This window comes from Postia placenta (genome assembly GCF_002117355.1).
Source record: "Postia placenta MAD-698-R-SB12 unplaced genomic scaffold POSPLAscaffold_19, whole genome shotgun sequence".
NCBI classification, from domain to species: domain Eukaryota; kingdom Fungi; phylum Basidiomycota; class Agaricomycetes; order Polyporales; family Adustoporiaceae; genus Rhodonia; species Rhodonia placenta.
In genome coordinates this window covers 364,209-380,996 of record NW_020169850.1, presented here as the reverse complement: position 1 = coordinate 380,996, position 16,788 = coordinate 364,209, and the positions used below count along the sequence as shown (strand labels likewise).

Genomic DNA, 16,788 nt, shown 5'->3' with positions numbered 1-16,788 from the left:
GATCCATTTACAAGCTAGCCAGCAGGGCTAAGCTCAAGGGGTAGGCGCTCTGTTGATTTCTCATATCATCCCTGGTGGTGGTGGTACAATTGGTGACCGGTGTCCCCATATTCACTAACTTGCTTGATTTCCGTAAACAATGTTCTGCAAGCGCGAATCCTCGAAATAAGCTTCTGGAAGTTTGTAGCATCATATACCCAATATAAATTCGGTCTCTGTGCAGCTGAAATGTTGGTTTGGTAAGTCAGGCTTCGTCTCGAGGCCTGAGTGCCCTATTCTATCTTGCAATCTAATCAGATCTGGCACTTCATACACTTTCAGAAGTACAAGTACTATATACACCGCTAAATCCGTAACGTAAGCATGGATTATGTATATTTGAACAGTACTAGATGATTCACTGTATGGCATAATGCAAGTTATCTACCAGACTCAATAGTATACTGCAAGTCTTTTCTCGACCACTGTATATGTTTCTCTCGCAGCGAATCACGATGAGATCTGCCTTGTCTGATATCCCAGTCAGTGATGCTATCGAGGTCCACCATGAAGCTTTGAGAAATGGCCACAAGCGAGCAGCCTCAATCGCAATAGGAGAACCAATGTGTAAGTTGGCGAGGCATAATACGATACTCAGATCGTCAGTGAACTGCAGTATGGACAATCTAATGAGGGATAAGGAGGAGGCCCCACCCACTCGGTGGCTGGGGTCCAGCGCTAAACTAACGAGGGTTGGAGTGAAAAACCAACGATACGCCTACCCCTTGGCTAAGCTCGGCGACATCTTGAACTTAAATGGAGAGAACCCTGCTCTGGCAAGCAGGGAAGGCTCTACGCTCCTTGTGAATTGAATATAGAGTACGCGGGCAGCCGCCAGAGGCCATGCTATGTATCACGATCGGAAACACGTATGTCAGATGTTCGCTCTCATGCGTCATGTCTCAGATACATTGTTCGCCCCTTTTGTTTCATGGTCTCTGAACGTCCCACTCGAAAGGAGTCAGCTGACGTTGTTCGCTCTGGCTAGAGCAGTCTGATTGGCAGCGAGGCCACTATAGCTCGTCTTGTTCAAGCTCTGCTCGCGATGCCTACACCATGCAAGGCTTCTTCGACGTCTGGCTGTCGCGCTAGAACCACACCTGGTACGTGTAGGCGTCGATGGCCCGCACTTTGCAGCAGCGCGTCTCCTGTATTCGTCTGCAGATCTGTGTCTCTGCCTGCCGGATATTGCTCGCATGCACGATCTCGATCCCTCCCGCGCGCCTGGCACCCGTTCGCGGGGAAAGCCATGGGCCGAATTCAGCTGCACTGCCCCCGGGCGTCGAGCGCGGGCCAAGTGTGGGCATCCGTGAGTAGATAGAACGCCGTGCAAGCGCCGTCATGCCAATGATGCCATGCCCATATCCGGGCTGTGTCAGGCCTCCAGCAGAGGACGCTTATGGCAGTGCGGTGCATCGCCGGTGCACGGGCGCTGGCGCTCTGCTATATAGCCTCCCGCGCGCACTTCTCCGTCTCCAGCTTTCCACGTCTCGCAGCCCGACCACCCAGTGCGCACCCGGCCACAGAGCTGCACCGCCGCACGCCCCCGCCCCCTCGTCGAGCCGCCCCTTTGTCGCATCTCCCATATCATAGCGACCCTTCGCGCCCTGCAGCACCTGTATCCCGACGCCATGTTCTTCGCCACCTCCTCGACCCCCGTCTCGCACAACTCGGCCGTGACCGCGCCCGCATCTGCAGCGCCGGCGAGGCCCCCCGTGTCGCGCCCCAACGCACCCGCGAGCATCCGCGGCCTCGCGAGCTCCTCTGCGCCGGTGTTCTTCTGAGCACGCCGTGCCATGAAGCCCTCTGCCGGTGGGCGGCGTCGAGGTTTGTGAGCCTGTCCCACGCAGAGTTGCGCCGCATGTTGAGCCCCTCTCGCAGCACACGCCCGCCACCGCCATCGCTCACCACCATCTCATACTGATGACATCTGTCATCCGCGACACGACGCCCTCGCAGACATGGGCCATCCATCCGCATCATCGCTGCGCGCGGCGCGCCGGACCCAACGCAAGATCTGATCTCGACGCTCCAGAGCGTGATAATCTTAATCCGACATCCCTGATATCATTATGGCCCCCGCTATCCTTATTGGAAAACAGTCGCACCCCCGGACGTTGACATAGCCTATTATCTGCGTAGTCCGACGCTGCCCCCCTATTCTGTCTATCGTAGCGGTCTCTGTAGTACATACCTGGCTTTCTAATGCACGCATCCCTGCGGGGATGCTATCTCCGAGACGAGGCTGCCAGTGAGGCACCAGTCTGCCTTCCCTTGTTCCGCTTCGAGTACATGATGAAGGAAGCCGCATGGGGTGGGAACGCGGTGTCACGCGTATGACAGCAGCTTGATTGATCGTGCCTCCAAATTGTCTCTCGAGATACGGAGAAGGATGGACGAGAAGCACGGGAAGCCTCGGGGCTGGATATGGCTGCGCCCGTGTGTGCGTGTGTGCGAGATGCCGTGTGGACTGAGACAGGCGAGGAGGAAGTTGTGGTCTTCCGTGAGCCTGGTCGGAGGCGTGATTCGTCCGAGGACCACAGAACCGCGCTGCCGAGAGTCGAGTCAGAGCACCGCCGGTCCCACGAAGCAGTCGCGTTGCTCCGACTCGAGCTCAAGCACCCCGGGAGGAGTCATTTGGTCAGAGTCCCACCCTTGTCCACTCCAGGACACGGATAAAGCAAGTGCGCCACAAAGCTCGGGTCCGGGCAGCGCATTGGACACCGATACCGTAAATGCTCACCAGCACCTCCGTCCTGGCCGCACATCAGCGCTCTGGGCCAGACTAATAGCGTGATAAGTACCGACAGTGCGTTCTCAGCTTGCCACGCCACAATTTGCGCGGGCGGCCATTACCGCAACCTAGAGAACTTGACGTTGCGAAGGGCTAGCTATACAGCATCAGCGTGGTGGGCGGCGTCAGCCCGCCCCAGGAGCGCTGGACGGGAAAGGGATAATGTTCCGCGGAACGAGTGGTGTGCGGGGCTTGATGAACATCGCTCGATACCCTGGAAGACCCGAGCTATGCTGTGCGGTTCCTCGTCTGCTCTGGATCATCGCAGGCGCTGTTCTCGGCTTGTTGCAGGGTAAAGAGAACATACCGCACAGGCGCGGACACGAGAAGCAGGCACGTGACTACCATGGTGCTGCACTGCTGCCGCGATACTCACACTGACCGCATGCAAGTGTCGGCATTCATTGCGTCGCAATGTCTGGTTTCAGTCGGGTTCGCTGCACGGAAGATCGATGACCGTGTGGTCCGTATCAGCTGACTACAGTTTACTCTTGCGCGATGGTACCCTGTCCCTGTCAGTGAGCCGCCTGGGAGCAACCGAAACATTTACGATAACGCACGTTCTGCAAAGCACCATCTCAGTACAGCACCAAGTCATGGGCACTGCGATTGAAGCCTGTTTCAGGCGTACAACACCGGCACGTGACCGCGTTGGCGTGTTCTCCCGATGACATGTTGATCGCGGTGGCTCGGAACGGCAACTGTACTGATTCGTCCTGTGTTCCCACATCAAACCACACAGCGTGACTGGATCAATACGCGCAGCCAGGCCATGGCCTACTCTCGTCTCCAGACGGTAAAGGGGGGGGAGGAGCGGGGCACTACATTCGGACGCTGAGTTCCTACGCCATCACTGGGAAACACGAACCCCCCAAATTGGGATTAGGTCTCCCGGAATGCACTACCCTCCATAGATCGCATCTCTAAACAGAGATGCATCCTCCTTCACACACCTATCTCTGGGCACACACGAGCACGGGTCTGAGCGGAATATGGAACGGCTGCGCGTAAGCTGTATCTGGCGATCATCGAGTATGGAGGAACCGTTCGTTGTTGGCCGACGTTCTCCACCGCGACGATATGGATAGGAGTGCACGTCCATTGTTGATTATGTCTTTGTTTTACTTATCACAGATGCAGCTGGCCATCTCAACAAACGCAAAGCCTCCAGCAGCGACAGTCGACTCCGTTATCCCACCAGATACTATCCAGAAATCATCATGTTGTAAGGTTCACCGGGTCTTTGTGAATTGGGAATGTTCACTTCAACCATCACGTTGTTGGAAAGTGATTGTACAGATATCTCAGTTTCAGCTGTCAAAACTATATGATCACAGTACTAGTATGCCATCCCTGCAGCCTGCAGGGCGGCTGCGCCATGTCACTTCTAGACAGATGGTGGTGACTACTACCCTGAGGCATTGCCTGTGTCGGCCACCCATGCCGATGTCACTGTCTCATATAAGTTGTATTAAGATCGAAGGCAAATGCAACACACTTGCACCCACGACACCCATCTCCTCCCAGTGACATGTACTACCAGAATTGCTACTACTACGGTGAGTGGACTTCCGGATCAGTTGTAAAGACTATCAGATATGCAATTGACCATCGCGCAGGACGTTCTCGCGTAACATTCGGCTCCGTTGTACTATTTATTATCATCTTCTCCTTGTCTTCGATTGGCGTTATCACACTCGTTTCGCGGTTCTTGCGGACCATACGCCCATACGTGAAGGCCCGGTTCAGTGTAATTGCTGTGCTCGAATATCATCTTCATCAGTGCACTCACTATCGTGTCCCTAGGCTGCTAGATACGGCGCAGGAAAGGGCGCATGGGCTGGTACGTCATCCGATCCACCGTCTACGCAGCTTCATCATTGATGCCTCCTGCTTTGTCAGTGGTGACCAATGCTGCGTCCACGCAAGGTAGCGAGCGCGCGGTGCGCCTCGCCGCTGAAGGGTTCAACGTCCTGGCGATCGGACGCGACGCAGACTTGTTGGCCTCCTTGTTACGCAGAATGCGTACGTGGCTCTTGCGCACCAATCGCCTTTGGCTCACTGCAGCCTATGCGCGCCCGCAGAGTCCGCTTATGATCTCGAGGACAACACGCGTCAGGCGAAGACGATGGTCGTCGATGACGCGACAGAGCTTTCTCCTGAGCGATGGGACGCTCTGACCGCAGAGCTGAAGGAGCTCGACATCGGGGTTCTAGGTTTGTCGCGGGACATGACGACCTCGTGTCTACTTACTTTACTGACGCAACGTGACCCTGCCTAGCACTGCACGGAGACGCCGAAGCCTCGAAGTCTAAGAGTGGGACAGACGTCACGGAGAAGGCAGTAGGCAATGCTTCTGCCGCGAATGTGGCTACCCTTGCGAGACTTGTGAGCCTTGTGTTACCCGGCATGGCCCAAAGGTTCGTCGTCAGTTCACGAAGTGCTGTCTTCGGTGTTGCTGCCAGTCTCTCAATCCTCTCTCAGAGAACATGCTGTCATCGTGCACAGTGGGCCCGCACTCGGTACCTCGTCGGCATTCGGTAAGGAAATCCAACAAGAGCACTTCCCATGCTGATTCCCTATTGTTTTTGTCTCAAGGTGTTGAAATGCGGTCTATGCGCAGCGATATGTTGGCACGTAGCCATTGCTTGACCGTCTAGATGAGCCCCGTTGAGTCCTGACGCACGCCCAGATTAATTATGCCATGACGTCGCTTGACTACGTGGTGGACACACCATTCCAGGACCACGTCCGTCGCATCAGGACACAGGTGTGCACCGTGTTGATGTGAGAATCTTGTGCAATGCTGACAACGTCGCTGCGGATAGGCTGCTTCCGCGTCGAGACGGGTGCGTGCGCACCTACCCCAGCGCATCACGCCCCCGCCCCGCAACGTACGTCGGCGGTGCTGCGTGTATCGCATTGTCGCTCAATTGAGTCTCTAGGTCAACGCGCTCATGAGCGCCGTGCACGGAGCCGCTTCGCGCGGATACCAGTCGCTGACGGTGAGCAATATTTGCAGCTCGGTGATACGAAGAGCTCATAGCGCGACAGACCGCTCAGAACGTCCTCTCTGAGAAGCTCGTCGGAGCTAACGACGGTCCTGCACCGACACTTCAAGGGGGTGATGACACTGCAGGCACGATGTGAGGGCCAGTACGGCTGCATGTAGATCTCGCAGGGATGCGAAGATTCAACAGAGCCGTCAATCCTTGAGTCTTAGGAGTAATAAGGAGCTGATTTAAGCATGCCCGGTCATACGTGAACACCGTCGAGGTAGAACTGTGTATACGGACCGCTCGAGGGCCATTCAGTCGAGCTAACAACAATGGAAATTGTTCTGCAATGCAGCTGTTCTCACATAGCTGAGACATACGCTAGAATCAGAACGTCAAAGGGAAGGACCCAGCATAACACAATAGCGTTTCGAATTTGAGTACATCATACAGATACTAAACACATACCATACATGTGTGGGAGTGGTCACGATCAAATAGCTGGAGGGATCAAGTCTGGACCAGTGACAGACGGACTTGGTGGCTGCAAGTCATTGTCATCGATATCCATTGGCTCCTCCGGAGGTGGCATATCGCTGCCAATTGAAATACCCTCATCGTCCTCTTCCGAGTCCTCTATGCTCGCAGACCCCTCCTTGCACATGCGCTCCATCCAGTCCATGGTCACTCGATGCGGATACGAGTAGACGTGGGGCGAGTTCTTACCGCGCAGGATTGTAGTGAAAGCCTCCGAGTCCTTGTCTTTGACGACAGCGTAGACACGAGGAGAACAGCCGCGTGCGATGATTGGAAAGCGCGGATGTGGAAGAAGGGTGTCAGTAGGATATTGCGTAGATGGTATCGTTTCCACGCGGACATGCGGCGGAGATGCTTGAACATGCGCGTTTCGCTGGTTCCGCTTGGGTTGTACTCCCAACTCCATCATGAGGGTGACGTACGGCCGTCTATCGAAGGTTTTCGGAAAGAAGCCGCGACAGCCATTCAGTTTAGACTCGTCGATCTCCGCGACTATTGCCTTCGGCCGGTTCTTCGCCTGAATGAGAATCGCTGTCATGCAGTCCGGCGACAACCGTCCGTCTCCGATGGCGACAGGTATGATGCAGTCAATGAGACTCTCCTCCGAGTTGCACTGCCAAGCTATCGCACGTGTCAGAGCGATCCAAGTTCCCCTTGGATTCACAAGACTGTCGTCTTCAAGCCTTGCAAAGTGGGTGAAACGGACGTAAGCGTTCTTGAACGCCTCGGCAAATGTCCGTTGCTCGCCACAGCGGTTGTCAGCGTACGACTGCTTGATGCCGTCCAAATGTTCAGGTCCAAAGAGCGCACCGAGGAAGTTCAACAAAGGTACTGGCCGGTCGATTTGCCCGTCCCAATTTTCCATTTCCCTGGACGCCTTGTCGAACGCTTCAGTGAGAAGGAGTCGCATGATTAACTCCCCCTTCTCCCCAGCCTTGATTGTATAGCTTTGGATGTGTTCCGCAAGCACGTCGGCCGCACTTTTGTCGTGGAGGCGATGCATTACATGCGCCGCAGCCTCAGCAACGATGGGCTCTGACGGATATCCTGTGGAGAGCCACTGGCGGCTATCACTGATGCCATATACCCAGGCCATATGTGATTGAACAAGGCGCATTTCCATATCCTTTGCGGGCTCGTTCTGATAAAATTCCAACAGTAGCCTCGCGCTAAGGGCAGCTAGGCGCGCTTGGATAACTAGGTTTTCTGGTTGTGCTTCATGTGGTTTGTCTTTATACTCTTCGCATCCTGTCAACCTCGACAACGCAAAATGCTTCAGAATCTTGTTGGCATTGAGTGTTCCTCCCCTGAGCAAGCTCCGCCACCTGTGAAACACCGCCACTTACTCGATGATTCAGCAACCAAAGAAAAAGAAAAAAGACTTACAAGGGCCTCCCGAACTGGCTTGAGAATTTCACATCACACATCTCGGCCAGAGTCATTTGTCCAGGAGCTATCAAAGGCCGTCGATCTAGCAAGACTGTCCAAGGCATCTCGAAGTAAGGAATGGGCGTCGTGTCCGCATCGGAAAACCTGACTCTCTTTGACTTGCGTGGTTCCCGTGTGGATGACATGGCGTGCAAGTATAAGTTTGTGGAAAGGAACATAGTAAAAACGCCGACGTCGAGAAGATCGGACAAGACTTCCCTAAAGACTTCATAAGCATTGTGAGTTGGGTGCCCAACCTTCTCGATTGCTTTGTTTGCAAGGGTTTGCGCCTCGTCCACGTATATCAGGATGCTGAATCTGTCCTCGCTACGATGATAACGATACTTGATTAACTCCACAAGAGCACTCCCTTCCTTCATCGCATCGGCAATGAGCGCAGCGAAGTCGTATTCATCCACAAGTGCATTAGCAGGAAAATTCTAAGAGATATGTCAGGGCGGTCCGCGGGAACAATATTTAACTTGAAGGTACGAACAGTAATTTCGTCGTACAATCGGTCGCGATGCGTATGGTTTTTATTCCCCACGTGAGGGCGCGCGAGGTGTTCACGCCACGCGGACGAAAATTGTTCCATTGTTCGGAAGGCGGGAAGATAATGCTCGATTTCTGCCCGGATGGCAGCAAACATTCTCTTGAAGAATACCAAATATGCGGCTCTGACATCATTATACTTGGTGTACGGCGTACCGACCAGGTATGCGTAGATACTCTTGTCGGCGGGAGGATAGGAATATTCTGTAGATAGGCTGAGTATCTAACAAGACTGGAGATCAAACTCAAAGCTGACCTCCTTGCATTTCCTCACGGATGTTCAGAGGTATCACGAAGACAATCTTGGCAAGTTCATCGACTGTTCTAGATTTGCCACTCCCAGAACTCTGCAGAATCGGCACGCTGTTTGTATACGGCTCCTCGCAGGTTGCACACATGTCTTTCACGTTCTCAAGGAGCACGAGGTGGGCATCGCCGATATATTCATTCGTCCATGCGTCGCGAACGACTGAACATGGGACTCAATTCAGCGTGATGTTGTTTGATGTATATAGAATTATGATACCTTGCTCTGTGAAGTTCTGTTTGTTAGGGTATTCATGTTTTATCAATCAATATTTGCGCACCGAGCTCTTCTGCTGTTATGACAGACTGTCCTCCGTCTGCAGGTGTCACCTTCTCTTGAAGTAACGCTTCGAAGAGCAGTACATGACTAACTCGGTCAGCAGCAGCGGAAAAACATGCATCACTCACGAAGATCATATATGCTGGAGAAATCGCCCTTGGAGAAGGCATCTGCCAGTAATTCGAGAAGTTCAGGGTTGGTCCTCAAGGTGCGTATAGATTGACTTTGACTGATAAAACCTGAATTGATTACATGGCGCTCCGCGAGAGAAGCCAGAAGAAAGATACCAGCCAACAAGGGCTTGCTCTGAAACAGTTCTGGTGTAAGACCGCAGTAGACCGCCGTTTCCAAAACCTGGGCATTGATTGTTCCGAAATCCGCATCCTTCACGTTCGTGGGTTCCTCGAGAAAAGAGTCGTTTATCGACATGATCTAGGTGTGTCGATCAGATGTTGTATGCGAGTTGTGTGGCCAGTGTGGCGCAATCAGTCATATTCACCCAGCAGCTGTTCGAGTATGGGTTTGAATTTGAAGAACGCGCACTAATATCGGGGGTAAGTGTCTGGAAATTCCGCGTAGATCGTTGTTTTGTGAACTTTCGCCGCGTGTAGACTACGTGAATGCAGCAGTACAAGAGCTGTGCAAGAGCTAATCGCATTCGCCCGGTCCTTTTAGTGTGGCGTAGCCCTAACCCTAATTCTCAGAGCCTCAAGGGATGTGGCCGCATAGCATCCAGAACTGAATGAAGTGTCGGCGTGCTGCCTTGAGCGGAAGAATACATGGTATGTGCCAGATGACTAAAGACTAGTTACAGTACTACGGTACGTGGTGCTCGAAAGAATATTCAAATGCAATGCTGATGCGAAAACGAGGAATGTGTGCGACTCCAAATCCACCGATACTGTACACGTGCGGTCTACGCCTAGACATGACGCTCCTCCCCTGCTTGCCATGAAATGTCATTCAACTTCTGTCTCGGTGGTAAGCGTGCGACGCCTCCGGCTGTGGACTTGCGAGATGCGGTACGCAGATTGCCAGACACGGCAGCCGGACTGCCTGCAAGAGACTCCGACGCCGTCCGCCTCGTCATCTTCTTCGGTGCAAGAGCACTCTTGCCGCTCTTGGGTGTTTCTGGGTTACGTCCGAATCTAGTCGAGACGGGCTTCAGCGCAGGCGCCAGAGAGGGCACGATCTCCCGCGCAAGCTCGCGAACGAGGACAGCACCGTCCTCGCTCAGCCTCATGACGATATCATAGATGCCGAAGCGTTCCACCAGAAGGGCGCGATTCGGATGAGCCTCACATACAGTCCGCAGGATACGCAGAAGGTTAAGACGGACAACCGCTTTGTTGTGGCTCAACTTGTCAATAATGCGTTTGAAGAACTGTGATTTCGCAATGCCGATGGTGATGCCATTAGAGATGCGGAATATCTTAAGGAAGGGATCGAGTAGGTTCTCAAACGAATTTGATTTGGCAGATACGAAGCACTTCAGGAGCGCCTCTAGGGCCGGTGGTTGCATCAGCTGATCTTCTATTCTGGCTGTCTCATCTTGGAGCCTGGCATAATCACGTTCAGGGTCTTCAATTAGACGAACCAGGGATGGGACCTACCATGACAAGATCGACTCTAGTGCGCTGACCTGGAAGTACGGATCATCGAGCAATCGGAGATACAGTGCAAGGCCATCATGCTGCCACAGAAGTGTTCTGCAACTCTTCCCAGCACTGGCGAGATCGCACAAGATGGGTAACGCGAACTGCTTCAGAGGTGAGCTTGACTCAATAACCCGTTTCAAGCTTGGGATGATCCCCGCTTGCGCTGCCTCCTCTTGCCTGTTCTTGTTCAATCGACAGAGGTTGTAGCATGTCTGGAAGATGTGATTGGACATTTCCTACATGAATTGTTCAGCATGTTGGATGTGGGATTCGGTGTAATACTTCACGCACCGTGCCATATGGCCCTGAACTCTGCTCCTCGAGAACCTTGACCAAGATCTCAATCGCGTTCGCGTTCTGCAGGACTTCAAGAAGATTGGCATTCATGGACAGATGCTTGACGGCTTTAAGCATTTGTACGAGATACTCTGGTTGCAGAAGCTCGCAAGCTCTCAAAAGTCCTAAGGTAGGTGCATCAGTCAACGTGAGCGCTCGGGCTAATGATATATGGGCTTACGTCTGACTACCTTCCGGGTGCCCAGTGCATTTCGGACATGGATATCTGATTGCGACACCTGGCAGAATACGAGCAAGATCTGGATGATTTTGCGGTTCATATCGGCAGCGACCTCGCCTGGAGTAGACATCACGTTGAGCAATGCCGATGACAAAGGGTCTAGGAGTCCTTCGCGGATGAACATCCGACAGAAGTCGTTCTTTGTGGTTGGACTCTGGAGATCGAACACACTACAAATGCCGTTGAGCGCGTGAATCACCAGGTCGGTCTGCTCATTGAAATCCTCATCAAGAAGCTCGACAAGGACTTTCAATCCTCGACATCTAGATTGAGTTCAGTTTGCATGAATATCACCTGCACATTATCGAACGACTCACGCGATGAACATCTGCAAGGTCAATACGGAAGAGTGACATAAGAGACGAATAAAGTTCGATGCCTCTGTCCTGCACTCTGGAGGGTACTTCTTGGAGGTGAATCCTACAGATAGATGAACTACGAACGGCATCCAGGTTTGACCCAACTTACCCATGATCACGGGAATACCCCTACGAACAAAGCTTCAGAACGCATATACGACCCATTCCCCGACCCAGCTTACCCAATCAAACAGAAACTCTCTAGGAAACCCATATCCGCGTTGACCAGCTGTCCCAATCATTAGTGTTTGTTCAACCGCATGGACATCCAACGTACCGCATACACGATCTGCAGAAGCTTGATGGTGACATCGCGGGAAGATCTCCCTTCTAGGACTTCCAGAATTGCCAACATGCCATGCGCAGACACAAGTTGTGACTGCATTTCAGGCGTATCTGACAGGATCGCGAGCTATCATAGTGAGGAATGAGGTTCAGCAATGTACAGGTGTAGGAGACAGCGTACCAACTGATCACACGCTTCACGGAGCTGGAAGTCGGGAGCCGATGGTGTAAGCTCATCGATGAGCTGAGTAACGGTGTTAGACAATCGAGCATACTTGTCCCGCTGCAGATTTGACTCCATATCGTCTTCGGCGAAGCCCTCGTCGATCTTGGAACATTCATCAGTACACTAGGATGATGAGATATCCCAAGGCGTGTCATCACCTCAGCAAACGGATCCTCGTCGTCGTCTCCATCTCCCAACTAATTATCGTCAGGCAACGAACACCGCATTTAGCGAGCGGACTTACCCATGACTTGTTGGAGAGACGGGTGTTCAGCTGCAGAGTCTGCATAGAGTGCGAAGCTACAGGGGACGCGACCGTCGGTGTGAGCAATCTATATATGCTATGCCAATATTCTCACTTACTCGCGCCGTTCACTTTGCCGAACACGTCCTCGTAGTCGTCATCGTCATCTTCCGTATACTTGCCAAACTCTGGCTGGCTTGGGAACCTGCGCGACTCTGCACGCCCAAATGAGTCTGCTCCTCTTCCGACGAACGACGACGAGCGCGTGTGTGAGCGGCCGTGTGACGGCCCAGTCGGCTGGTTCGCACCAGATAGCGTAATTGGGCTGAGCGCAGGACGCGACCGCCTATGGCTCAGAGTCGGCAGCGGTGCCGTCATTGGACCCGGAGAAGGCGGTTGCAGGCCAACAGTTTTGATATCGTCCGGATGGAAAAGGCCGCGGCGTAGCGAGTTCTTCATCTTGAAGTCCGCGACCTTGGCTTGGATCTTGTCATCATCATCCTCGAAGACTATGTCGGAGTAGTCTTCCACAGGTGATACCGGATCAGGCTCGGGCAACGTCAAAGCGGGGAGAGGGACAATGGCAAGGCCTGCAGGACTCCGTGTTGGTCGAATAGTCTGAGCATTGTCGTCCACCTCGAGTTTCTCCTCCTCAGCGGACGTCTTCTCCAGTGCTGTAACCGTTCGTCAGCCATCCCTTGCAATACATTATAACCCCATGGCTACCTTGCAGCTTAGTCAAGGAAATGCCCTCCTCGAAGTCATCATCCCAATTGTCTGTCTGTTCCTCCGGAGCCTGTAAGATGAACGGCATTGGGAGCGCCTCGCGTACGTGACCGAGCTGCGTTGCGCCGGCAGGAATCTTACCGGTGTTCAACGCCACGGGTTTACGGGCTGTAGGTACAGCAGATGACTGCAACGGGAGCGGTGGAACTACGGATATCCTCGGTTGCATCGACGTCGGTATATATGCTGGAGGAGCAATGGGCGACTGTGGCCTGCCGTCACGATCTGTGACAGAGGTCCGACGCTTGTCAGGGTTTCTCGCAGGGCGCGACGGTGCTATAATGTAGTCAAGTACTGAGCTCATCAGTGTTGATCACGTAGACGTACACTTCAACGCCTCATTCCACTCCTGCACCTTGAGAACTGCTTCATCAAAGTTGTAATTGCTTTGTGGTCTGCGCTCAGCAACGTCCTGGCTCGTCTGGTTCCCGCTGATCTGTTTTCGCGATGCCACCATCCACGGATGCTTCAACAGCTTCTTGGCGGAAATTCGCAAGTTGCAATCTTTCTGGAAACAGTGATATAGGAAGTCTTTGACGATAGGCGATGCGCCATCTGGTATTGGGGGACAGTCATCCTGCACAATACGGAACAATGCCGGCATGGGATCCAGGAAATGGTAAGGTGGTTTCCCCTCGAGGAGTTCGATCACCGTACAGCCTACACTCCTAAATTCGGCGTAATTAGCACACAGCCAACAATCACGCTCAGGTAACTGAATAACTGACCATATATCCGACGCGGTTGTCGCACCCGATTGTTCAATCACTTCGGGTGCCACTGTAACAGGCCATTCATCAGCATATATTGTCACATTCATGTGTGGATAGTCGCATACTCCAATATGGACTGCCTACGACTGCGTCATCGCGCACCGCGTTCGCCGCTGTCCGACTTGCGACGCCAAAGTCTGCCAACTTAACGCAGCCGTCCTTGTTAGTGAGGATATTAGCGCCCTTGATGTCGCGGTGGATCACGCCTTGGTCGTGCAGATACATGAGTCCCTCGAGGACCTGCGAGATATACACGCCGACCAGGGTCTCCGGAAACTTGCCGAATCGCTTGCAGATGTTGTGCAGGGAGCCATTCTCGCAAAACCTGGGAATAATTAGAGGGTTAGGATACATCCGGAGGAGGATACATACTCTAGGATAATGTATAGATACTCTGGCGTCTTCTCGAAGCCCTTGTATTTCACGATGTTTGGATGCTTAAGATACTGATGAGCAGATGCGTTACCATTTAGAGTGATCGAAGCATACATTCAAATTCTTAAGCAGGTCGATCTCGGACTGAGACGCGTCCAGGTCAGTTATAATGCAGGTGCGCTTAGTCTCGCCGGCGACATGCGCACCATGATCTGCCCAATCTCACTCTTTGGGATGTTGCTCAGCTGAATCTCCTTTACGGCGACCGTCTCTCCAGTCGCCCAATTCAGAGCACCTTTTACGCATAGGCATCAATGGCTCCGCCGACACATACAACGCCGCACACATACGATAGACCTGCCCAAACGCGCCTTTCCCGAGCGAATCACCGAGTTGCTGCAGGTTCCATGCAATGAGGACATTGAAGGTCTATATATGCGCGTAAAACACGAACATAGGCACGAAGAGACTTGTTCGGGCTTGAGCTGGAGGAGGCTCTGGCAGGGGAAGTCATGATTGGTATCTGAACGAGGGCGCGATCGAAAGGAGTGGGTTGTTTCGTGTTACAGAGGGCATTTAAACCTTTATGGGGCCCGACGGATCAGTGACTCAGCTACAGAGCACAGGCCGCAGTGAATGGAGAGAGTAAGTAGGTCCGAGACGCTGCAGCCGCCCAACTCGACATAAGCTCTGTTCTCTAGTCGGCGCCTGCCGACCCATCTGTAACACCAACAGCGTCGTCAATGCCACGCGAGACAAAGAACACTCATTTGCTGCCTTCCGCTTCCATACTAGGTACCCATAGTTTCAGTTCAACACTCCCTAATTGCCAGGATTACTCAGTCAGAATGTACTGCGTTGAGACATCAATATTAATAGGTCAACCGATTGTTCCCCTCAGCTTGATTGATAGACTCGGCGCACGTGATCGAGATTACTTACCGCAGTCGTCATAACGGTGCAACAACAGCATTGTCTTATCCTTCTCCTTCCTGCTCCACCTCACACTTTCCCTCAGCCTAGTATCTCTTGCACCATGAGCTTTCAGGACATTGAAACGGGGCTAGCGCAGCGTCCATACTCACCCAATAACGGTGTACCACAGTCCCAGGAGGAAGCCGCGTTTCTCAGCCTGCAGTCTTCGCTTTCTCTCCAGGTGTTCAAGATCAACTCGAATGTGCAGGGTATCCTGAAGCTTGTCGACCAGCTAGGCACGACCCGTGATTCTGCGACTCTCAGGAAGTCCCTGTACGTTTCAACCTGATTCTGATCTCAAGGGAGCCTACAGTTCGCTTATACTCGCTGATAGTCATGACCTGACCGAAGCAACGCGCGCAATGGCCAAGCGCGGCTCGGATGACCTGAAGAAACTTGCAGCGCTACAAGCACCCCTAGTGCGTGCCTCCCGCGCCGACGATGAACTCATACCTTGCTGACTTTCGTGTCGTGTAGCCTCGACACAAGACATCTTTGCAGAAGACGTCGCATGACTTCCAGCTCTCTCTTGTCGCCTTTCAACGTGCGCAACAAGTGAGCGCTGAGCGCCAGCGCACCGTTGTTCATGGTGTGAAGATTGCCGTAGAGGAGGAAGCATCGCCGTGCGTCGTATTCTCCCATATCTTTCGCGCGCGCATGCTGCTGACACGTTGCGCAGTCATGACCGGCCGTCCAGTCCGACGCCATCCCAGCGTCAGGCTCTGATTCTGCAGAATCAACTATCGCCGCATGAGCTTGCGTTCCAGGAATCCCTCATCCAGGAGCGTGAGGCTGAGATCCGGGAAATTGAAACCGGCATCCACGAGCTGCATGAGATCTTTCGCGACCTGGGAACGCTCGTTCAAGAGCAGGGTGGCATGCTTGGTTTGTCCCCCCTCATTTCATACCTGCGAGGTTGCTGAGATTCTGCCCAGACAACATTGAGTCGAACATATCATCCATTGCGGTCGACACTGCTGGCGCCGCGGAAGAGCTCACAACGGCGCACGAATATCAGCGGAAAGCCGGCCGACGCGCGCTATGTCTGATGCTCGTGCTTGTCGTTGTCGTCGCCGTTGTGCTCCTGGCAGTGCGTATTCTACTTAAAATTGCCCGCTGTTCGAGTGGCGTACCAATGCTTTGTTGAATTTCGCACAGATCCTATCATGACGACATGTACCGACTATCACTCATACATGATCACACCGCTTTGCTCGATTGCTCGATGGATATGTTTATGCCTTCATGCCTGGTAATTATAGATATTTGTATGCGGATTGACAATGCGGACATTTGCCGTCATCACAGTGCGGTCAGTATGTTTAACGAACTGAACTGAGCAAAGGTGAAGTGTGTGACGGGCAGAAATATGAACAATATATTTAAACATCTATACAATGACTTTGGGTCATTCCCGGTGACTAGGAAGTAAACGTGAAATCGGCTCCGAGCCAGGCCTGTCTTGTATTAAGGGCAAAGTCCGGGATATACTGCAGATGCAATTATCTAGTACGCTACATTGGTTGAATTCGCTAGGCACATTTCTTCTATATACTTAGAGTGCTCGTTGAGCTCTTTCTTGTGCCTGTAAGGTGACG

The 16,788-nt window shown here is 52.9% G+C and overlaps 5 protein-coding genes across 5 annotated transcripts; 2 read left to right on the top strand and 3 right to left on the bottom strand.

The window, feature by feature from the left end:
• Nucleotides 1-1,414: 1,414 nt before the first annotated feature.
• On the bottom strand, nt 1,415-1,837 carry POSPLADRAFT_1061878 (hypothetical protein; the record flags this gene model as incomplete). The annotated part of the gene is made up of 1 exon (XM_024481443.1): nt 1,415-1,837. The coding sequence occupies one exon, from the start codon at nt 1,835-1,837 to the stop codon at nt 1,415-1,417; it is 423 nt and encodes a 140-aa protein (XP_024333973.1).
• A 1,768-nt stretch (nt 1,838-3,605) lies between these two features.
• On the top strand, nt 3,606-5,983 carry POSPLADRAFT_1157418 (hypothetical protein; the record flags this gene model as incomplete). The annotated part of the gene is made up of 11 exons (XM_024487182.1): nt 3,606-3,629; nt 3,748-3,840; nt 3,968-4,063; nt 4,640-4,676; nt 4,736-4,858; nt 4,918-5,049; nt 5,115-5,253; nt 5,342-5,373; nt 5,577-5,620; nt 5,772-5,838; nt 5,880-5,983. 11 exons carry the CDS (start codon nt 3,606-3,608, stop codon nt 5,981-5,983), a joined length of 891 nt encoding a protein of 296 aa, XP_024333972.1.
• A 339-nt stretch (nt 5,984-6,322) lies between these two features.
• On the bottom strand, nt 6,323-9,361 carry POSPLADRAFT_1061876 (hypothetical protein; the record flags this gene model as incomplete). The annotated part of the gene is made up of 7 exons (XM_024481442.1): nt 6,323-7,691; nt 7,753-8,234; nt 8,291-8,550; nt 8,603-8,815; nt 8,873-8,878; nt 8,934-8,999; nt 9,061-9,361. 7 exons carry the CDS (start codon nt 9,359-9,361, stop codon nt 6,323-6,325), a joined length of 2,697 nt encoding a protein of 898 aa, XP_024333971.1.
• A 493-nt stretch (nt 9,362-9,854) lies between these two features.
• Nucleotides 9,855-14,729, bottom strand: POSPLADRAFT_1050231 (hypothetical protein; the record flags this gene model as incomplete). The annotated part of the gene is made up of 21 exons (XM_024479941.1): nt 9,855-10,491; nt 10,546-10,826; nt 10,882-11,051; nt 11,108-11,430; nt 11,485-11,587; nt 11,636-11,655; nt 11,709-11,755; nt 11,804-11,938; nt 11,993-12,139; nt 12,196-12,234; nt 12,282-12,337; nt 12,401-12,955; nt 13,008-13,343; nt 13,395-13,735; nt 13,796-13,847; nt 13,906-14,165; nt 14,213-14,277; nt 14,330-14,359; nt 14,422-14,510; nt 14,566-14,611; nt 14,670-14,729. The coding sequence occupies 21 exons, from the start codon at nt 14,727-14,729 to the stop codon at nt 9,855-9,857; spliced, it is 3,792 nt and encodes a 1,263-aa protein (XP_024333970.1).
• A 486-nt stretch (nt 14,730-15,215) lies between these two features.
• On the top strand, nt 15,216-16,486 carry POSPLADRAFT_1174658 (hypothetical protein). Its single transcript, XM_024488299.1, has 6 exons — nt 15,216-15,463; nt 15,525-15,609; nt 15,668-15,813; nt 15,870-16,075; nt 16,126-16,280; nt 16,349-16,486. Exons 1-6 carry the CDS (start codon nt 15,252-15,254, stop codon nt 16,358-16,360), a joined length of 816 nt encoding a protein of 271 aa, XP_024333969.1. The 5' UTR covers nt 15,216-15,251; the 3' UTR covers nt 16,361-16,486.
• Nucleotides 16,487-16,788: the final 302 nt, after the last annotated feature.

Coding starts and splice junctions, on each gene's coding strand:
- POSPLADRAFT_1174658 (XM_024488299.1), top strand. CDS start 15,252: ATGAGCTTTCAGGACATTGAAACGGGGCTAGCGCAGCGTCCATACTCA. Junction 15,464..15,524: donor GCGACTCTCAGGAAGTCCCT/GTACGTTTCAAC, acceptor ACTCGCTGATAG/TCATGACCTGACCGAAGCAA. Junction 15,610..15,667: donor CAGCGCTACAAGCACCCCTA/GTGCGTGCCTCC, acceptor CGTGTCGTGTAG/CCTCGACACAAGACATCTTT.